Source organism: Terrapene carolina, unplaced genomic scaffold, assembly GCF_002925995.2.
Source record: "Terrapene carolina triunguis isolate 2854851 unplaced genomic scaffold, T_m_triunguis-2.0 Scaffold95, whole genome shotgun sequence".
Lineage (NCBI taxonomy): Eukaryota > Metazoa > Chordata > Testudines > Emydidae > Terrapene > Terrapene triunguis.
Window position 1 is genome coordinate 4,422,580 of NW_020664446.1, and position 20,373 is coordinate 4,442,952.

Consider the following 20,373-nt stretch of genomic DNA (forward strand, 5'->3'; position numbering starts at 1 on the left):
CTCACCAAACTCCAAGTGCATACATCTGGGGTTTGTTTTAAATTGACTGCTAGTGGCTCTGTATTTATTACTTTTCCTACAGTCCCTTTTCCAGTAGCAAAGCCGTTAGTTTGTGGGTGCATTTTTCTGTATATTAAGAGAGTACATTTTATTATGAGATTTTATGTCTTACGGCACCCAGAGTCCTGCTTTGGCGGGATGAACTCTTATAAATAAAATGACTGTGATTGCTCCATGTAGGTCTGGAAGCTGTTCCCCTCAGCACTCTGGGTAATAGCCAGAGAGAGGCACTGCAGCGCAAGAGTAGGTGCTCTTGCTTGTCTCTTTAAGACTCCCAATCCCTAACAGCCCTCATGCCTCTGTTTCCCCCTCTGGAAAGTTAAGACAATACAAGAGTGCTGAGGCTTAAATGTCTGTAAAGTCCAGTTTGAACTGTAGATGAGAAGTGCTACATAAGTGCAAATTATCACTATTAAAGTCACTATAAAATCATGACTGGCGTGGAAAAAGTAAATAAAGAGGTGTTATTTACTCCTTATAACACGAGCTAGGGGTCACCAAATGAAATTAATAGGCAGCAGGTTTAAAACAAATGAAAGGAAGTATTTCTTCACACAATGCACAGTCAACCTGTGGAACTCTTTGCTAGAGGATGTTGTGAAGTCCAAGACTATAAAGGGGTTCAAAAAAGAACTAGATGCGTTCATAGAGGATAGGTCCATCAATGGCTGTTAGCCAGGATGGGCAGGGATGCAAAACCATGCTCTGAAGTGTTCCTAGCCTCTGTTTGCCAGAAGCTGGGATTGGGTGACAGAGGATGGATTATTTGATGATTACCTGTTCTGTTCATTCCCTCTGAAGGATCTGGCATTGGCCACTGTCGGAAGACAGGATACTGGGCTAGGTGGACTATTGGTCTGACCCAGTATGGCCGTTCTTATGTTCTTCACCCTAAAATGGCTAAACTTGGGAAATTGCAGGCTCTTTTTGATGGTCTGATAAAAAGAATTTGAAAAATGGTGAAATCAATCCTGTTTTTGTTTCTGTATTTAGTTACCCCAGTTGGGTCTTCCCCCAAGATGACTTGCTGGGTTTTCATTTTTATTCTTCATCTCTTGGGATAAAGTGGTTGCTGATTTTGCATTGTGTACTGTTTTTAAATGAATGGGTCTTGAAATGTAAATTGAGAGCTCTGTATTGAATGGCATTTAGGATTACCAAGTGGAATGTATGTAGTTTTGCTGATTTATTTTTAATTATTTCTACAAATTGCCTAATCGGCCTTTTTTCCCCCTTTACTTTTCTGCAATTGATTTGTGCTTCTGGTTTCTTTGAAGAGTGTGAATTAACTCTTTCCCCTGGCAAGTGTGGAGAGCTGTCCCGTTCCCAGGCATGATCTCACCCTTTTTCTCTCCCTCTTCTAGTTCCCTTGTCCCTGTCTCGTACCTTTGTTGTCAGCAGAACAGAATTATTAGCAGCAGGTTCTCCAGGTAAATCTGCATGCTTCTTTTTCATCATTCTTGTGTCTGCGCTGACCCAATAAAAAGCCAGTTGCAGTCTGTATTTGTCTGACCCCTTTACTTGTTAGAGAGAAGTTCAGCCAAGAGATATGCCTAACAGGTAAGTATCCTAAATTTTCATTTATGACTAGTAGAAACTTGCAGACACATCAAAATGAAAAAAGTAATAACTTTTAAAAGAGAATGTATTTGGTAATGAAAAGGTCCTTGCTTCTCTTACTCCTATACTGATGCAGTATCAGGATGATTTTTTTTGTTAAAGATAATATTCTGGTCCCTAGCCTGGGTTCATATAAAAATGTACAAAATGTCTCAATTCTGCAGAAGATGGAATTAAAATGGAGGAAAGCATACTGCTGAACTGCCAAAAATATAAAATTTAACTGAGAAAGAGGTACCTTATCTCCAAACAAAATTTAAATTATATTGTTCATACACAGAATATCCTGTTTCACATGCTCAAAAACTCTGTTGTCTTCAAAATTGATTTATTTCACAGATTTCCATGGAGACTTATAAATAAAGCCAAATTTGATAGTTCTGCAAGGTGGTATTTGAGTTATTCATACATGTAATGTGTGAATGAGAGATATGAGAAAAATGTGGGGATTGGGTTTTTTGTTTGTTTTAAGACCATGCATTACTCAGATGACTGCACTTGAACTAATTTTGCTTAAACTTCCCCAAAACATTTCACTTGAGGGTTGAGACCAAGTATGGAATGTGTCAGGCCAAAAAGAACTTGGTTGGGGCGTTTGTGAACGATTGGAAACTGGGAGGAGAGGAATCCAGAATGGAAGTTGGAAGCCAACCATACCTATAGTGAGCAGCATGGGTGCCTTTTCTAGTTAGGAGGTAAATGAAAACGTTACCCGAGGGAAATGGCAGAATGTACTGGAATGACTGTTCCTCAACAGAGGCTGAGCCGTGCTGAAATTTTGTTTTCCATGAAGTTACCTTGTTCGTGTTAATGCCACTGTCTCTCTCTTCCTCTGACCGGAACATGAACAGGACAATATGTGTGTTCTTAAAAAAACAAAACCGTCCCCTTTCCCCCAAACTTTAATGTACAAACCAAAAGGAGCTCTCGTTGGCCATTTCCTGAGCTTTTGGTGTTTATGCGGCATCTACTCCTTGGGTTTTTCCTCTCTTTTTAACTTTCTGCTAGATTTTACCCTCTGTCCTGAAATTAGTATTACGCACATTCCAAACAAACTACAGGTTATTGCCCTGCAGGGGATTCTTTTCATGCCCAGTTAAAGTTTCCAGCGGCTAAAATCGAGGGAAAAAGGTTTAATCTTTCTTTAATTAAACTGTTTGATGGCTTTATTTTTTTTCTTGAAACTCTGCAGCTTTGATTATCTTTTTTGCTCAATTATTTTTCTGTGCCCAGAAAAAATTTATTTTTTATTTTTCCATTTTACAAATGAAATGTACCCCTCACACTTGCAAACTATTTCCAATATAAATGCCAGACATTTTTTCCTAGATTTTTCCAACTGAAAGAAATAAAATAATAATGGGGGGGGGGGGGAGAATAAACCACTTGAAATGAAATCATATGGTAACCCTGGTTGCTATGGGAACTGACAACGCAGCTCAACGTCAGTTGTGTTGCTGAACACGTGGTACAAAGGTGACTGTACCGGGATTCTCGGCTGTGGTATTAGGACATTCTGAAAAAGGTTCCATTGTGTTAATCCCAAATGTGTAACTCGCTGTTTGGCTTCTGCTTTGTGCCATTAGATCCTTTCTGTAGGAATGTGGGAAGACCCAAGCTTTCTAGATATGAGCCGACCTGCTTGGAGGGGGATGGGGGGGCAGGGAATGCACTGTTCTTCAGAGAACATGGACCTGTCTGGTTTCTTTCTGTCTCATGCGCTTTCTATTTCCTCACTTCTTCATGCACACTTCCCCTACCCCCAAAAAACTCTGCACATACACACCTGCATGCCCTCTCTTCCTCACTTTCCCCCATACTTTCTCTGTCCCTTGCTTTTTGTGCTCTCCTGCATGCTGGCTGTTCTTGTTCTGGCCTCTGCCTCCATCCACTCCATGTTTTTGGCACATGCACTCTTTCCATTCCCTTCCCCCCCTTCAGTCACCGTATTTTTCTAATAATATCCTTACCCTTGATGAATGGGGATTTCAGGAGTCCATGTCAGATTCACACTGATGCTGAAGCTACTTCAGACAAAAAACTTTTTTCAAAAAACTAGTGAGGTGCTATTCTTGCCACAAAATATGCATTTTGTGCGTCAGTATAGGAAAGCAAAGGCTGACTGATTTGATCTGTTGACAGAATGATGGTATATGGTCAGACTACTTTCTGTGAAGAAAGATGCTTAGTAACGTTGGGTTGCTTCTGATAATAGCCATTGTAGCCTTATAGTCGTTTCCCAAGACAACAAGGGGGTATCCACGTGGAGGGCTGACAGAAATCTGACTGCTTGCCTCTGAGTCTAAGCTTGGCAATGCTTCTAGAGGCCAAAATGATTGCCCCACTGATGGAAATTGCAGCACAGAATTGCCTGTTTCTCAAAACCTTAATTTTCCTCCTTGCTGTTTTGAAATGAAAGCTGTAAAGTAGCCACTGGATTTTAAAAGCAATCGGCAAATGGAGGGTCACTTCAATTCCGTCGTAAGCCAGGAGGAGTCTGAGATGCTAGGACTTTAGCAAGAGGTAAAAGAATGCAAGAAGTGAAGAAGCACATTTCATTCTCCTGCAAGGATGGCATGGTTTGCATATCCATGTGGCCAGTGCAGAGAGTGGGCTGTGCTGCCCATGACAAGGCAGATCTGTGTCCACCCGCTAAGGAGGGCATTAAGAATTTTATGATTAAGTGAAGGAGACAATGCCCAGAGCACTGTGAAACCTTTTAAGATCAAGGCTCCTTTGTAGAAAGGCTCTAGCTGTCAAGATGCTGCTGGTTGCTAAGTCAATGCAAAAAGGCTTTCACCACGACGGCTTAAAGTGAGACCTCTCTCGGTGCACTGGCTACCCAATGAGCTCTTCAGAACAAGCCAGGTTTAGCTTTGATTTGGAATTGATGAACTTTGGGTCTGGTAGGGACCAAAAACCCACTGATCCTGCAGCTAATCTGTATCTTGATCAGCACACAGTCCCTTCCAACCCTGATATTCTATGATTCTGTGATTTGCATCCAGATAGGGAAGAAGACCTGCTAAAAGTCTTGGGAAGTTGCATTTTGAAAGGCGTTTCTGTGGGCACATCTTCACAGCAAAAAACCCCTCTGCAGCAAGTTTCAGAGCCTGGCTCAGCTGACTCGGGCTTATTCTGCAAGGCTAAAAATTGCAATGTAGTTGTTTGGGTCTGGGCTCCGAGACACAACCCCCTCGTCAGGTTTCAGTGTGTGGGCTCCGGCCCGAACATCTACACTGCTGTTTTTAGCCTTGCCGTGCGAGCCCAAGTCAGTTAACCTGGCCTCTGAGACTCACTGCTGCGGGTTGGTTTTGGTTGTTGTTGCTGTGTAGACGTACCCTGTAGGGCCCCAGTCCATGTAGGGCATTGAGTTGGTGGAAACTTACGGAAGCGAACATCATCTTACAAGGAAAGCAGCATTTTAGTATTTTCATAGTTTAAAGCCAGAAGGGATCATCAGATCTACTGAAAACAACTGTCCAGTAGGTAAATTATGGCCAGGGCACCCTTCTGGGATGGTTACAATGCTTCGGTAGGCCAGTGAAGCTGAGCACTTTTTTGTAGTGAGAGAAGAAGCTGATCAGTCATGATTTTGCCATACCCAGGGAGCAAGCATGCCAAGGCCTTTCCAGAATCGGGGTGTTTCTCCGTAGAGTAGAGTAATTCGCTGGTTCCACTGTGTCACCTGGCTGGCAGAGGTTCTGTACTGCATCAGCCCAAGTTATCCCTTCAAACCCTGAGCCATGGCAGGTGTCAGGGAAAATATTTCAGAAACAGATGAAATAAAGAGAGCGCACTTTGGCCCATTCAGAACCACGTCACTTAGCATTCCCTCAGCCTCTAAAGGTGGATGCACCCTACCTTGTGGAGCAACCAGATGTGATATAGTAGAGGCCACCCCTGTGATGTAGGTGAAATGTACTAAATGGTGTAATGAAGTAAATCTTGGTAAATGGCTCCAAGGTCCCTGGAGGAAAGGCACTGTACGCTGTGTGTGATCTTAATCATTAACAGCTTATCCTAGCTATAGTGATGTCACGAATTAGCTCGGGATTTAAAATGTCCTAACTCTCATGGTAATTTTGCTGTACTCAATGACTTAAGTACCTGTGCAGTCGTCCATGCTATATCATGGGTTAACAAATGTCTTTGAGAACCAGTTACTAACCATTTCCTGCTTTATTTAAAAAGTTTTTCTCTCTTCTTTCCTATTCTTCAGCTGAAAACAAGTCACCCCCTCGTCCTTGTGGCTTGAACCATTCGGACTCTCTAAATAGAGGTGATCGCATTGAAGCGGTGACACCAACGTTGGGGAGCAGCAACAACCAGTTGAATGCATCTTTCCTTCAGGTGTACGTCCCAGACTACTCAGTGAAAGCACTCTCAGATATTCAGTTTGTCAAGGTAGGAAAAGAGACAGCCGGGTTCCCTCTCAGAAATGCTGCGCTACCTTGCAGAGCTGAGAGGCGGGGGAGGGAGATGGCAGATCTGTTATGTCCTTGAGTTACAAAGAGGAACTAGGATTATGAAAGCAGCAGTCATTTGAAACTGCCCGCTTTCCCCGGTTTCTGCTGCTGGTTGACTTTCCTCCACTGCTCGGTTTGGACAGTGAAATCCGACTGGTCACTTCATTTTCTGGTTACCAGCACTTCAGAGGAAGCTTTTAAAAAAAAAAATCTTTTCCACTGGAGTTAGTCTTGAAAGCCCATCTATTGCTGTGACGTTTTGTAAAGCCTTTTGAACAATCTGAATCAGCTCTCGTTAGTTGAAGAATGAAGAATTTGGTGGTGCCATTGATTCATTTCATTTCTAACTAAAAACTGGCCCAGAATGTAACTTGGGATCCAACCTGCCTCCCAGCTTGTCCCCCTTCCTCAACTTCGGAGAAGTCTTGACTTCATCTCTGCATCCGGACTTCCCATGTCAGGCCCACCTCTCGTGCTAACCACCACTGGGCACGTGCATATTGCTCTGTTCTTCAGCTCTCTGTGTCCCATCATGATAAGCAGGCAAGGTGCTGAAACGTGTATAGATCTTGTGGGATGAGCAGACCAATGTGATGGAACCGGCAATTCAAACCTAGCTGAAGTCCCCCTTTAGATTAGGGAAGCTGGTATCCCACTATCCCAGAATGATCATGGTGCTTAGTTTAAACAAAACCATTTTCAATTGGTTACTTACATTGAGACTTTCTTTCTAAGCACATAGCTCAAACAGTGCACTTTAACTTGTTTTGCCCTTTGCCACAGTTAATCAGATATTCAAAACTCTTTAAATAAGGGAGAGAATAAAAAAATATTTTTAATGCTGGAGATGTTGATTATGGTCCCAGATATACTGGGAATAAGATTTAAAAGTGATGTTGTCGTAACACAGAGACACATGCTCCAACCAGCTGATGCACCGAGTCTTACAGACTTACATTAATAAGGGTTTAATACTGGCCAGAGTGAATTTAGAGTTCAGTGTCAGTGTTACAGGCCCTTGTTATAGACTGCAATGGCCAATTATTCCTTTGTATTGAGAGGCAACCCAAGGTTATGTTGCATCCACATGCCTTGAAATTGCTTTGTGAGATACGGGCCCAGTGAGCGAGAAGCAGAACTCCGTTCCCACCTCCTTCATTTCCCCAACCCCCATGTCGGTCAGTTGTTGCTGCTCAGAACTTGGGGTCATCCGTACACGTACATCATTTCAGACAGCGACAGCTGATATAACTGGGAAGGTGAATCCAATGCAGTGCCAGGGGATTGCTCGCTGTTTTCAGGAAGGAGTTTCCCATTTCCCCATGTATAGCATGGCACTATTATCGGGTATAGTGTGAGGTTAGTGGGTTTGCTTTCCTCCGGAGCATCAGGTACCAGGGCAAGGGTATTGAAATATTTGACCTATATGCTGACTCCAGTATAGCAAACCCTAAGTTCCAGTTAGCTTACCAAAAAGCTGGCTAATTTAAGATATTTTTCAAATGGCTAATTTGATGTTGGCTCAAAGGTCAGATTTTACTCCGGCAAATGCCCATTGGCATCAGAGCAAGGACTTCAGGATTTGGCCCACGCTGCATGTGAGACCATGAATTGCTGAACTGTATCAGAATTGTAACGCTTGTTTGACTCACTTCCTACAGAGGACTCTAAGAACCTGATCCCAAGCGCATTGGAGTCACTGGAAAGACTCCCATTGACGTCAATGGGCTTTGGATGAGGCCCTCAAAATTTGCATCACAACATCAGTGGCTTTTAGCTAGGAGTAACTAAAAATCTCTTGGGCCTCTTGAGAGTATACCCAGTGAGACAAATCCATGCATCACAACACTGAGACAGCACAGAACCACGTGGCAACATTATCATCACAATGTTGTGTCACGTTGAATTGTCACCACATCATGATGTTAAGTTAGGATTCTCTAATCCTGCTAGGCTTGCAGAACTCAGCCTTGTCTTGTAGAAAGTGGAATGATCCCATGAAAAACAGGGCTGAAAGGAGAATTTGGCAAGAGGAGAGAGTTTATGGTCATAGTGTGTCCTATAGGACACCAGCATTAGAAACCAAAGTGTTATTGTGTCTTTTTTGTGTGTGTGTTTCCCACCCCACCCCCCTTGTGTGCATGAAATAGATCTCGAGACAGCAGTACCAAAATGCCCTGATGGCATCCCGGATGGACAAGACACCTCAGTCCTCGGACAGTGAAAACACTAAAATCGAACTGACTCTTACGGAGCTGCGCGATGGTTTGCCGGATGAGACAGCAAACCTGCTGAATGAACAGAACTGCGTGACACACAACAAGTCCAATCACAGTATGCACAGCGAAGGCTCCATCTAGGAGCTAACAATCTGCATCCTTTCCCACCCATCACTTCAGCAGGACCAGTCATTGCTCCTTCTTGACTGCAGACGCTCTTAGTATGTGCTTGCAATGCTGTGCTGCATCCAGTGTTCTGAGACCAAAGACTTAGCGCCCTTCCTGGGAGCAGAAGAGGAAGAAACGAGAACACAGCAAGACAAAAACCAAACAAACCTTGGGCATGCTGAGTGCCCCTTGGAGAACGATGGGATTCTTCCTCGCAAAGTAGAATCGTGTTTATTTTTTCAGCCGTATCTTTGATCCTCATTGGTTTTCCCTCCTTCCTAGATGCGCGGAGAAGTTTTTAAAACTGCTCTGATTATTTTTTCAAGAGAGATCATGTTTTTAAAAAGAATTTTGCAGAGTTTTAAATGGTTGCTGTCCCTCCCCTCCCCAAATAGGCTCTGCTGTGACTTTGTGAATCAGCTCCAGTGTCATAGACCTGTTTCCACCACTCCTTTTGGTCCTGTCTGTTGCCCTGTTGTTAAAACAGCAACTAGTACCCATATGTATTTGTGTCCTGAGAACAAAGAATGGATGAGACTTCAAGGACCTTGTGGCTTAGCAGTATGGAAGTTTGGGGGAATGGGCATTATTTTCTCCTCAGATGAGCTTCAGGGAAGGGGTGGTTATTTTGGTTGCATGCTTTCATAATACCTGAAATTTCAGACGGTTCCTTGTAAAACAAACAAAAAGATTGTTACATTTACAGTTTTGTAACCTCCACAGATGTTGTGTGTTTTGAATATGAAGATGGGTTTTTAATCGACATAACTGCAGTCTCATCAAATTACAGACCGGGATAAATTTCCCTAGTAGTGTACTGGGCAATTTTTGTCCCCCTGGAATTTGCATTAATGTTACTGGGAATCACATGGTCAAGTTCCCTGCCTCCCCTGCTGTACTGAAAGCGTGAACCCCAAAATGTCGAATCTCAGCTTCTAACATACTGAAGTAGTCTGTGTGCCCTTTGCTTTAACCAAAGCCTATTTGCAGGGCATGTTAAACAACTGGGATAGAGTTCAGGACAAACCATCCCCCAGTATTGCTGTTCGTGTTAAGACAAAAGATGCTGCTACAACAATGTCCAAAGCAAATCCTCCAGGTGGCTCCTAAGCCTTTGCCATTGGAAGATGGATTTCGTGGTGAAGTGAGGGCCTTCCTGATCTCCCCAAAGACTGCCCAAGAACGTCCACCACAAGCTTGAGCTGTATCTTGTGGAGGGGGTTTGAGGGAGCATATTGCACTTCAGGGATTGGAGAGGTCAGTCTCCAGGCAATTCCCCTATTTTTGAGGAGCTACTGATATCCTTCCCTTTTCTCTACTGTTCTTCTAGCTGTCCACTGTAGCATCCTCCATGAGCGCCATCAGTGCCACTCCACCTGCCCCTCCCAGGCACCCCGGAGCCTGGCCTCAGAGTGCAGGGGAAATGCGTTCATTGGGAGGTCACTATGTTGTATATTGTAAACCCCCCAAAATGCAGAGTCGGTCAGTGAACAAATGCTGCACGGTGGTTTCTCTGTGGACTTTCAGTCTGTGCTGCTCAAAGAACATCCCGTGGCCTGATTGTTATGTACCATTTTCTTTCTTTCAGCTCAGATAAGCTTTACCTGCCTGAGTTTAAAAGCAACGCCCAGTTGCAGACTCCTCGGTGTCAGTGCTGCCTCCCCCTTCCCGTAGCCCAGGTGGGAAGCACCTTCTCTGTGGTTGAGAGAGAAGTTTGACTCCATAGTACGTCTGTGCAAACGCGTTCTGAAAAGGTGCAATATTTCACTGCAGCAACTCCTTGCGGGAGGCCAGAGTATGTGGCTGCTGCGTGGGGGTCTGTCCCATTTGCTTTAGGCCTTAGGAAGGATTTTGCTGTTTTCCCTGAGAAGGGGCCACAGACGGGTCCCCTGGGCCCCTCAAGGAGAGATGGCATGGGGAAAGGCAGAAGGCACTCTAGCCCTTTTGAGGGCAGTTAGTAAAGTCCCCCAAGGGGGAATGGTCGTTCCATGCATGGTATTTAACATGTGGAACCGTGAGACTGGGAAATTCGGCTCCGAAACTTAACTCCCTCATTTTTTAACCTTGTATTTTAAACAATGCTGCTGCTTTTTCCTTTTTAAACTGTGTGCCTGTTGTCTCCTTCAGCGTTTTCTGGCCCACCCGTTGGCTCTGGTACAGCGCTGCGAGAGAACCGCAGCCACCTGTGGACGTATGTGCCACACATGCCTCGAATGGTGCTGGCAACGTACAGGTTATTTACAGCACCAGATTGTCTAGCCCCCGCAGTCCCCCTTTAGCTGTCTCAAGGAGGGCTGCTAACGTTGCACCTTTTCTGCCAGAGCAGAGGGATGAAATGTTATGACGTTAACCCACGTAGAAGAGGGATCTATTCCCTTGCTCTGGTCCCTTTTATTTAAGCTGCCATTGTGCCCGAATGTTCCTGATTGTGAACCATTGTTGAAAGCACAGCACAGCACGGGAATCCTGGGCTGCAGGATGCTTCGTGTCACACCTGCTGAGTTAGGGCAGGATTCAAACGGAGGAAATTCTCTGCGGGGAGATTTCTAATTTGATTGGATTTCTGGTTTTCATGCTGTGCTGTGGCTTTTTTGAAAATATTTGTTCCCCTGTAACACAAACCACAAAAGCCATGTCATCCCAAAGGCGAGTAACTCCTGTCTCTGCCCGTGGGTCGCTAGTCCAAACTTTCCAGGCTGTTTTTGCATAACTTTTCTCTTCACTCTTCCAAATTTGGTAAGAGAAGGTGAAGTAACTTTCATAAAGCTAGTGTGATTTCTATGGAAAACGGACATCCTCTGTAGGGGGACGGGAGCGCCCACAAGCTCCTCTCTGGCTTCAGGGACAAGGCATGCTGTCTTTCCATAGACTGGCTTCTGTGAAAAAAATCCAGTCTCTCTGCTGAGAGAGTACATGGGGCTGTTGAAATGGGAAGCGGGACACAGTAGAGATGGGCTTCCGAGGGAAATGGCTACCAGGCCGTGTGGCAGGTGCCATTGCAAGCAGAGGGAAGACACGCCCAACTCAGGAACCAGTCTTAGTTTTTGAACCCGTGTTTGCAGAAATAGTGTTCTTGCTGTTCTTGCTGCAGTGGACATCCCCAGGCTTCCAAGAGCTCCTCCTGGGCCGTAAGCTTCCTACCAGAGCAGACATAGCGCTGTGTGAGTCTCCGCTTGGCTGTCCAAATTCAGGGGTGCTCAGGTTCTAGACGCTACGGTACAGTGCCATGCACACCCAAAGCAGAGCTGTCAATCAGTCACTGTCATGAAACAGGGCACCAGCTGAAAACTTTGGGACCCATTGGACTTGACTTCAGTCCTTGACCCTTTGCAAGGCTTTGATTTGTAGAAAGGATATGCGGCATCTTTCAGCATTGGCTCCTGTGGCCTGTATTGTTTCCCTCTTCCACCTGCATCGAAGTGCAACCCGAAGTGCAGAACCCAGCCTATTAGCTGGTTGGCTCTGGGAGACAGGAGGGCAGGCCACCACGGTTTCTTATGTCAATACACTTTTTGCACAAAAGTTCTTTGAAGTGAGGTTTTCAACACTAATATCTTAAATGCACAACTGTGAATTAATTTTTACACTCCTGTTGGTTGAATCCTGTTTGAATGAAATGAACCTGAATCTGTTGTCACCGTGATTTTTAATTCTATGTATTGCCAAATCTTTGTACAGAGTTGAAGGGGAATGTTCTTGCTTTATAATGAGAATCTCTCTCTCCAAACAAGACTGACTCTGGTGGCACGGAGATCATATGAAGCACATGAGCTCTGAGTGTGGAGGTGGATTTAGCATATCATCTTTCCCTTCTGCAGACCCTACTCACAGGTGAGAGTTTGCAGGGCCCTCATCATTCAACTTGCCACATGTCTGCATCCCAAAATCCCTGCCCAGTGGGAAGCCCTTCCCCAAGGATTGCTTAGGACTGGGTAATAGTAGAGAAGGAAGGCCAGGACTAAGGTACATCGGCAGAGGTGTGGGATAGCCCAGGATTGGCATAGCCGGTGCAGCCTGGCATTGATGTGCGTTGTCAAAGCTAAGTGGGGGACCCAGGATTGGCATAGCAGGAGGTGCTATAGATCAGGGATGAGGTGCATCAGCAGAGTTGGATGGGGCAGGCTTGCACGGTACTTCCCTGCCTTGGTCGTTGCTTTCATTCCCATACAATTCTCTCTCCGACTTCTCCCAGACCATTTTGTGTCACTCTTCCTATACTGAGCCCAGTATTGTTTCCATATGTCGCAGTCAAAGTCTAACCTGGCTCCAGATTTAGCAGTGTGGTGGTAATGCCACACGCGCACACTTCCTCCAGACTCATATTCCTGTTCATATGCCCTTGGCGTTCACCTCTCCTGGAGAAGGATGACTGGGGAGAAGGCATGTGGGGAGGGGGAAAAGGGAATGACACCTGGGAGATCCCCTAATATCTCCCCGTTGCTGCTCCTTACCCCGCAATGGGCAGGCACTGAAACAGGCTGGGATTTGGCCTGGAAGGAGGTGGTGTAGGGAGCGGCTTCTGTGTTCTGTTTGAAAGCGGCTCAAAGGAAAATGGAGTGGCTGATTGGCCAGCGGCAATGCTCCGCCTCCTTTGGTTGCCGGGGTGCTTCATGTGATCTCTGTGGAGCTCAGCCAGAAGGGAGGTGGTTGTGAATGGCAGATGGCAGCATTGTCTCCTCGCTAGCATCCCAGGTAAGTATCCCATGTGACAGAGAGGATGACCAAGTTCTCCAGGACCTGCTGGGAAAGGCATCTTCCTCGTGCTGATATAGAATAGACACACATCATTCCCATATGATACACGTACCATATGTTATAGGATATCGAATACACAAATCATTGGTTTCAAACTAGTACCTGTGTACCAGTTGTTATGTTATCCAGTGTCTGGATTAGTTTAGAACTAGCAAACTTGGGGAGGGGTGGGTGTTACCATTACAGTATCTTTGTTAACATTATAACTTGAGACTTTATACCGAAGGTGTCTGACTGGCATTAATATGTTCTATAGAAATGTGTATATTGTAGACTTGAATGCCATAACTGGGGTTTGCTCAATAGCACTGTGTGACACAGACCTTGGACTTGCTGCACCTCCTGCTGCTTTGGCTTTGTGTGTGTGGTTCTTTTTTTAGGCTGTCCATTGTGTGGCTTCAAAAGGATCCAAAGAAGTACTCGGCCCTTGGATTGAAAGAACAATAGGGGGTGGGCCTCTTCTGACAGGGAAATAATCATCTTGATGAGCGATGCCAAAGGCCAAGTGGTTCATCCTGGCAGAATGATTGCGGAAAGTAGCTCTCGGTCTGGTTCTGACTAGGGGGCAAAGCCAGCACCTGTGCGGGAGAGCTTAACTGCTTCACTGCTATGCTGTGCGTCGGTGCACCTCCCTTTGTGGTCTCTCTGGGGAGAGCTGCTTCTGAAGCGTTGCTCTCCCAGTGGCACACTGACATGATGCGGCAGTTCACATGTAGCAAGTGAGTCCTGGCATTGAGGAGCCTAATAGCAATACATAGGCTTGCCTCATTTACCCCCTCCGCCAAATTATCATCAAGGTTTCTCCTCGTTGCCATGCTCTGCCCCTCTTCTCCAAAAGGCCCCTCTTCCTGTTCTGTTTAATCTCTCCACCTTTTGCTTCCCTACAGTGCTAGCTGCCCACACCATGAGGGCATGTTCAGCCCAAGGCGCATTCTGGCTATGGTATTTCCCTCTTCTAAATAGCACAGGTTAGATTTTCAGTTTGGATTTCACATGTTTATCGCTTTTCTACACTAACGCCTGGGAAACTGGGCTTGGGGTGGCTAGAGCATACCTTAGGGGAGAAGGGGAAAGACCTCGGCAATGCAGGAAATCCCACCTTCTTTCCTCCTGAGCTGGGGAAGGTGAATGTAGGAGGCATGGAACTAAAATGATGCAGCCAGCCTCTTGCCCAGTGAAGAAGCCTGGTTTGAAATGTTTACCTGTCATTAGCACTGACTTCTGGCTCAGGTGTAAAACACATTAGACATCGTCTGAACACCTAATTTCTGTGAGTCACATGGAGCCCTCTCTTCCGTCCTACCCACCCCCATTCACATGCTGCTTTAAAGTCTCACCTATGGATGGGATCAAACCCTTAAAAACCTACAGTGTGTGTATATTAGTGGATTAAACTCCATTGCCTGGCTTTGTTCTTGTCAAATCTTCATCTGCAAGCCAAAATGACTGTTAATTAGTCATTTTTGCGTCCCTCAGGTGTGATTCCATTATAATGTTTCTTCACATTGAGATAGGATTCTTGGGATTTCTGATTCTCCTTCCCCACCCCAAACCTATTGTTCATGATTTCTCCTGAGGCTTTTACGTTTGAACAGGGCTGGCGGCTGGAATCCTGCAGAGTAAAGTGCCTTCCCAGCTGCTGTGAAAATGCTATTAAAAAATCTAATTCAGTTTTAGCCAAGTGCTTGCTGTCGAGTCAATCTTTTTCCTCTTCTCTAAAGAATGGTTTGGAGGATTATGAAGAATGGTGGTTGAGATTTTATAGACACTAGTAATGGAAAGTCAAAGCCATAACATCAGCAACAGCAAAGAGTCTAAGTGAACAAAATCTGAGATTGCAAGCAGCTGTGACACTCGAGTTACTGGGATGTGCTGGTATCTCTAGAGGTCTCCCTCCTTTGTGAGGCAGTGTTTGGACATAGGGCAAGTGGACTCTGGTTGGCTAGCAGCATTTAGTTGATTTGCTCCTCTTGGAGCAAAAATTTGGTTTCTTCTGTGCTGCAGATCTCAAGTGCCCCATTCTGTGCAGAAGTGTGTCAGCATGCGGGGGACGTTCTGAATTGGAGTGAATGCAGAACCCAGGTAGATGGTGTCAGGCAGGTAACCTGGGTTTTACACCTGTCATTGAAAGTGTAGATACTTGCATTAATGCCTTCTGGGCCCATCCATAGGTCAGTACCTCAGCACTAAGAAGTTAATCAGGTTTGTGAGCATGTGTTCACAAAGGCAACAGACATGTGGTAGCTAGAGAATCTCCAACACAGTTCCTACTTGCTAGGGTCCATGTTCCATGGTTGGGATGGGAAGGTTTTTGTTGCTGGAGTCTCACTTAGGTAATTCGTTCTGGATAATAGTCTCTTGGTACGTGGACGCAGCATTCTGACACTGCTGCTGCTCTGACTGTGTCTAGTTCCCTGCCATCCTCCCACTGCTTTGGTTGAGTTTAGGGGGCAGGAGAAGAAACGCTGCACATCTAGCCACGTGCAGTTGCAGAAGGCTGTAATTGACTGAACTGTTCTGATCCTCTCCCCACAATAACGGTAGCTATCAAAGAGGGAGGGGACATCACTCAAAGATTTGCTGTCTTAGCTTTGCTGCACACTCACATGGCGTTTGGATACTGGGAACATCTCAGGACCTGCTCCTCCAACACTAAAGGTACGTCTACACAGCATTTTGGAGTCCCTGGGAGCAATCCTCCCTGCCTGGGGTGATGACTTGGGCTAGCAGGGTTTGTGCTAGCACTCTAAAAATAGCCGTGGTGGAGTTCAGGGTCTGAGCTCTAGCCCAAGCTGTGACTTCAAGGTGCTGTCTACACAGCTACTTTTAGAGCGCCAGCAAGCCCAAGACTGTCATCCCAGGCTGGGAAGCTCGCTGCCATAGGCTCCAAAACACCGAGCAGGCATACCCTTCAAGTCCGATCCTGCATTTCCTGGCCTCAGAACTCCTGCTGACCTTAAGGGGCACAAGGATTGTAGGCTTGGGGCCTAAGGGGTGAACTGCAAAGCTTTTGTTTGTTCTTAACACTACTTGAGATCCCAGATCAATAACTAAATCAAGGTGCAGATGTCTCCATGGCAAATTAATTTAATTTGGAAGCCAAACGATTGGCGAATATGCTCCTCTGTCACTTAACAGCCCAAGACCGCTGGTTCAACATTCAGCTCTCTCTCTGCAACAGCGGCTACATCTCCTAATCCCTAAAACCAAGCCATTCCCCTGCATTTAAACCTTACCTTTGACTACATATTGAAATCTGTACTGTTTTTCTTTGACTTCTACTCATAAAACTTTTCCTTTTTCTCCACCGAAAAGCTTTTAAGTTCACCTTTAAAATGTATGTTCACAACTGTTTAAACTCTCACAATTGTCTTTAGATTATGCTGCTATTCCTAGGCCTTTTCACTATGTCTTATTTTCCATTATATGTGGTCTTTGCTAATTGTATCATATTGTACATTACTCCGGTTTTTATCAGAGATGTAGTATTCTGACTACAGTATTTCAAATTGTGTACATAAACCTGAACAAGCACAAATGAAATCCATGAACCAAGTGTATACGTTTCATAAACCAATTGTCATATGAATGAATGTTATAATTATTCCAATTGTGTTGTAGATTTCCAATCTCTCCTATTTATTTTGTACCTGATTTATTTGTATATTTTGTGATTTTGTTTATTTCTGCGCTATTTAGATAAATGATGATTTTTCTGTTGAACATTCCAGTTTATGCATTTTCCCTTCTCCATGTTTCATCTGTATTTTATTTAAAGGACAGATTGATAATTTCCTCATCATGAGAGGGGCTGAGCACCTGGAATCCAGTGACGGCAGCAGATCAGGATTCCTTGTTGATCACAGATCATGATGAATGCTTCCCCAGTTTGTTGCTGCCCTCTTACATTGCCAAGAGTGTCAGCGGGCCTGATCTCACTCCCAGGGAAGTCAGTCTTGCCACCGGCTCTTGTGGGACTGGATTGGGCCCAGAGCTATATATGTTAGAGACAGAAAAGACTCCCACTAGTGCATTCCTGTCTGTCAGAACATTGAGGCGTTGATGGCACTGAACACAGGCTGACTAGCTCCTGGTGGAATGTTCCATCGGGACACTTCTAGCAGCAGTGTCCTTTCTCTTCCACTAATAAAATCCCTTCTTTACGGCCTTCTCTTCCCATATAACAGATTGATTTGTCATTAAATATAAGTGATGTGTAATGTGCCCCTTACGCTGTGTCTATTGTAGGTTTTGCATTAATGTCATCTGGAAAGCCAGCCAAGGGACTTGGGATGGGTTGCACAGCTGCTTGGTCAGATGTGTGTATGTAGAATTACCATGTTACCTGCCTGTTACACCTCACAGACTTCATTCACATTATCTCTACCTAGACTGCAGAACAAGGTTTGCTGGTAGAATTCCATAGATGCTTCAGCTGTGTAAACCCAGGTCTCCAGTTGAGATAGATGGTGCATGTGACTACTGTCTGCCCATCCTCCAACTCTCTTTCCACACTGCACTGCTCCAGAAATGGCTTTTGCTTGGATTCTGTTTGCTGAAGAAGGTGGCATTTGTTTGGCTTCTTCCCTGGAGCCATCGTATTGATTTATCAGATGATGTCCAGGTGAAGGTTGGCCCACACCAGTGTCTCTCCCAGCTTTGGTGTTTGCTCTCGGTGAGTGCTAGTATTTGTGACTAGTTCTCATGCCTCTCATCTTCCTGTGCCCTACACCCCTAATCATTTAGCCAAGTTCTAGTATTTAGGGCTGTCCCTCTTACCTCCCAGGAGCCTTTTTTTTATAACATCAAAATAAAACTAACCAGGATAGACATTCTCAAGCAGCCCCGTTTGGATTGTCTTCTTTTTAGTGGAGGCTGTTTTAATTCTTCGAGTGCAATATCCCTCACCCGCTTGTGGGCTACTGAACTGGAAGGAGTGTAACGCTGCCCCGGAGTTGCCTTTACTCTTTTTCAGTGCACTGAATTGTCAGTCCATCCCTAAGCATTATCTTGATGATGTGCGTCCATTCTTCTCTTCGGTATATCAAATAAGCCCCTGCCTTACGTCCCGCCCTCCTTCCCCCTTGGTACTGCAACGGACGGTATCAAAGTCATCAGCGGAGTTTCCATGGTTTAAACAAACGGGTTTGTGTTGCGGGGCCTGGAGTTGGTTTCCGGTAACTGTCATTTTATACCCTAGAAAAGGGACGACTTCAATAGACATGAGTTATAATTAAAGCCCAGCGGAAAAGCCAGCTGACTGCTGCTTAATGGCTGCTAAACGCCGTTCGGCTGGTTTCAGAACTTTCTTTCTCCACTGAATCATAGAATATCAGGGTCAGAAGGGACCTCAGGAGGTATCTAGTCCAGCCCCCTGCTCAAAGCAGGACCAATCCCCATCATCCCAGCCAGGGCTTTGTCAAGCCTGACCTTAAAAACCTCTAAGGAAGGAGATTCCACCACCTCCCTAGGTAACCCGTTCCAGTGCTTCACCACCCTCCTACTGAAAAAGTTTTTCCTAATATCCAACCTAAACCTCCCTCTCTGCAACTTGAGACCATTGCTCCTTGTTCTGTCATCTGGTACCACTGAGAACAGTCTAGATCCATCCTCTTTGGAACCCCCTTTCAGGTAGTTGAAAGCAGCTATCAAATCCCCCCTCATTCTTCGCTTCTGCAGACTAAACAATCCCAGTTCCCTCAGCCTCTCCTCATAACTCATGCTCCAGCCCCCTAATCATTTGTGTTGCCCTCCGCTGGACTCTTTCCAATTTTTCCACATCCTTCTTGTAGTGTGGGGCCCAAAACTGGACACAGTACTCCAGATGAGGCCTCACCAATGTCGAATAGAGGGGAATGATCACGTCCCTCGATCTGCTGGCAATGCCCCTACTTATACAGCCCAAAATGCCGTTAGCCTTCTTGGCAACAAGAGCACACTCTCGACTCATATCCAGCTTCTCGTCCACTGTGACCCCTAGGTCCTTTTCTGCAGAACTGCTGCCTAGCCATTCGGTCCCTAGTCTGTAACAGCGCAGGGGATTCTTCCGTCCTAAGTGCAGGACTCTGCACTTGTCCTTGTTGAACCTCATCAGGTTTCTTTTGGCCCAATCCTTCCATTCCTTTGTGTGCCAGCATGCATCACTTTCTGCTGAACATCCCCAAGGACACATGGGGGAGGGAGGCTGCTAATTGCCCCAAACAAAGGACTGCTTTGCATTCAGCTTTCTGCTCCAGTGAAACAGGGACTGGCCTTCATCGCTGCTTGGCCCTCCAGAATTATACGTGCTCTGATTCATAAGAGAAGGGTACTGTATCCAGAACAAGGGGTGACAGCTAGTTGTTGGCTTTTAATCAAGGGGCTTTTCATGACAGGCAAATGCACAGGAGTCAGACTGTCTTGCAATGGCAGTGTTCGACTCACATGTACTAGTGGAGAAGCAGCATCCCCTAAGACAGCAGGTCTGTGGCGTCCAGCCATCACTGTGAGTAGCATGCAGGTGGTGGAACAATGTGTGGCATAGACACCGGGGCCCAGATCCACAAAAAGGTAGTGAGGGTCCTCACTTCCATTGATCTCAGTGGAAGTTAGGAGCTTAAATACACTTGTGGATCTGGGCCTGGGCTCCTAACAGGTCAGCATCACCTTTTCTTTGTAGTGCAGCCACTGTATTGTAGCTTCCTTGCTCCTGGAAATGATTATGTTCTGAGAGCATCTCTGGTTACCCTCAACAGGGACCAAAGAGCCTTGTTGGCTGTAGCCTTAATGGATCACGTATGTAGGTGCTGCTGTGGCTTGGAAGATGGCCACAGTCATTTTCACGCCCCCAGGAAAGTTTGCTTGGCAAATCTTGTTTCCAAGTATCCGCGGGGGAGGGAAACTTACACTGCAACATCACATTCTTCCCATGACGCAGGGCATTGTAATGTCACTGAGTCAAAGCCTGGAAAGTGACACGGCTGTTTCGGGTTCTTGGCCCAGCTGTGTGCAGTAAAATGCTAACGCACTCTAGCTTAGACTAGACATTACTGTGAGCTGGAGCTGCAGGAAGTTCACTGAAGCTGGAGTTAGCAGTGGCGCTA

General features: G+C 45.5%; 1 protein-coding gene across 1 annotated transcript in view; it reads left to right on the top strand.

The window, feature by feature from the left end:
- CNNM2 (cyclin and CBS domain divalent metal cation transport mediator 2) overlaps window positions 1-9,485 on the top strand; it is a 166,246-nt gene extending 156,761 nt beyond the window's left edge. The window contains exons 8-10 of the mRNA XM_026651047.1: window positions 1,425-1,490; window positions 5,903-6,087; window positions 8,300-9,485. Of these exons, the coding sequence (XP_026506832.1) occupies window positions 1,425-1,490; window positions 5,903-6,087; window positions 8,300-8,509 (461 nt within the window). The 3' untranslated portion in view covers window positions 8,510-9,485. The remainder of the gene's footprint in view (window positions 1-1,424; window positions 1,491-5,902; window positions 6,088-8,299) is intronic.
- Window positions 9,486-20,373: the final 10,888 nt, after the last annotated feature.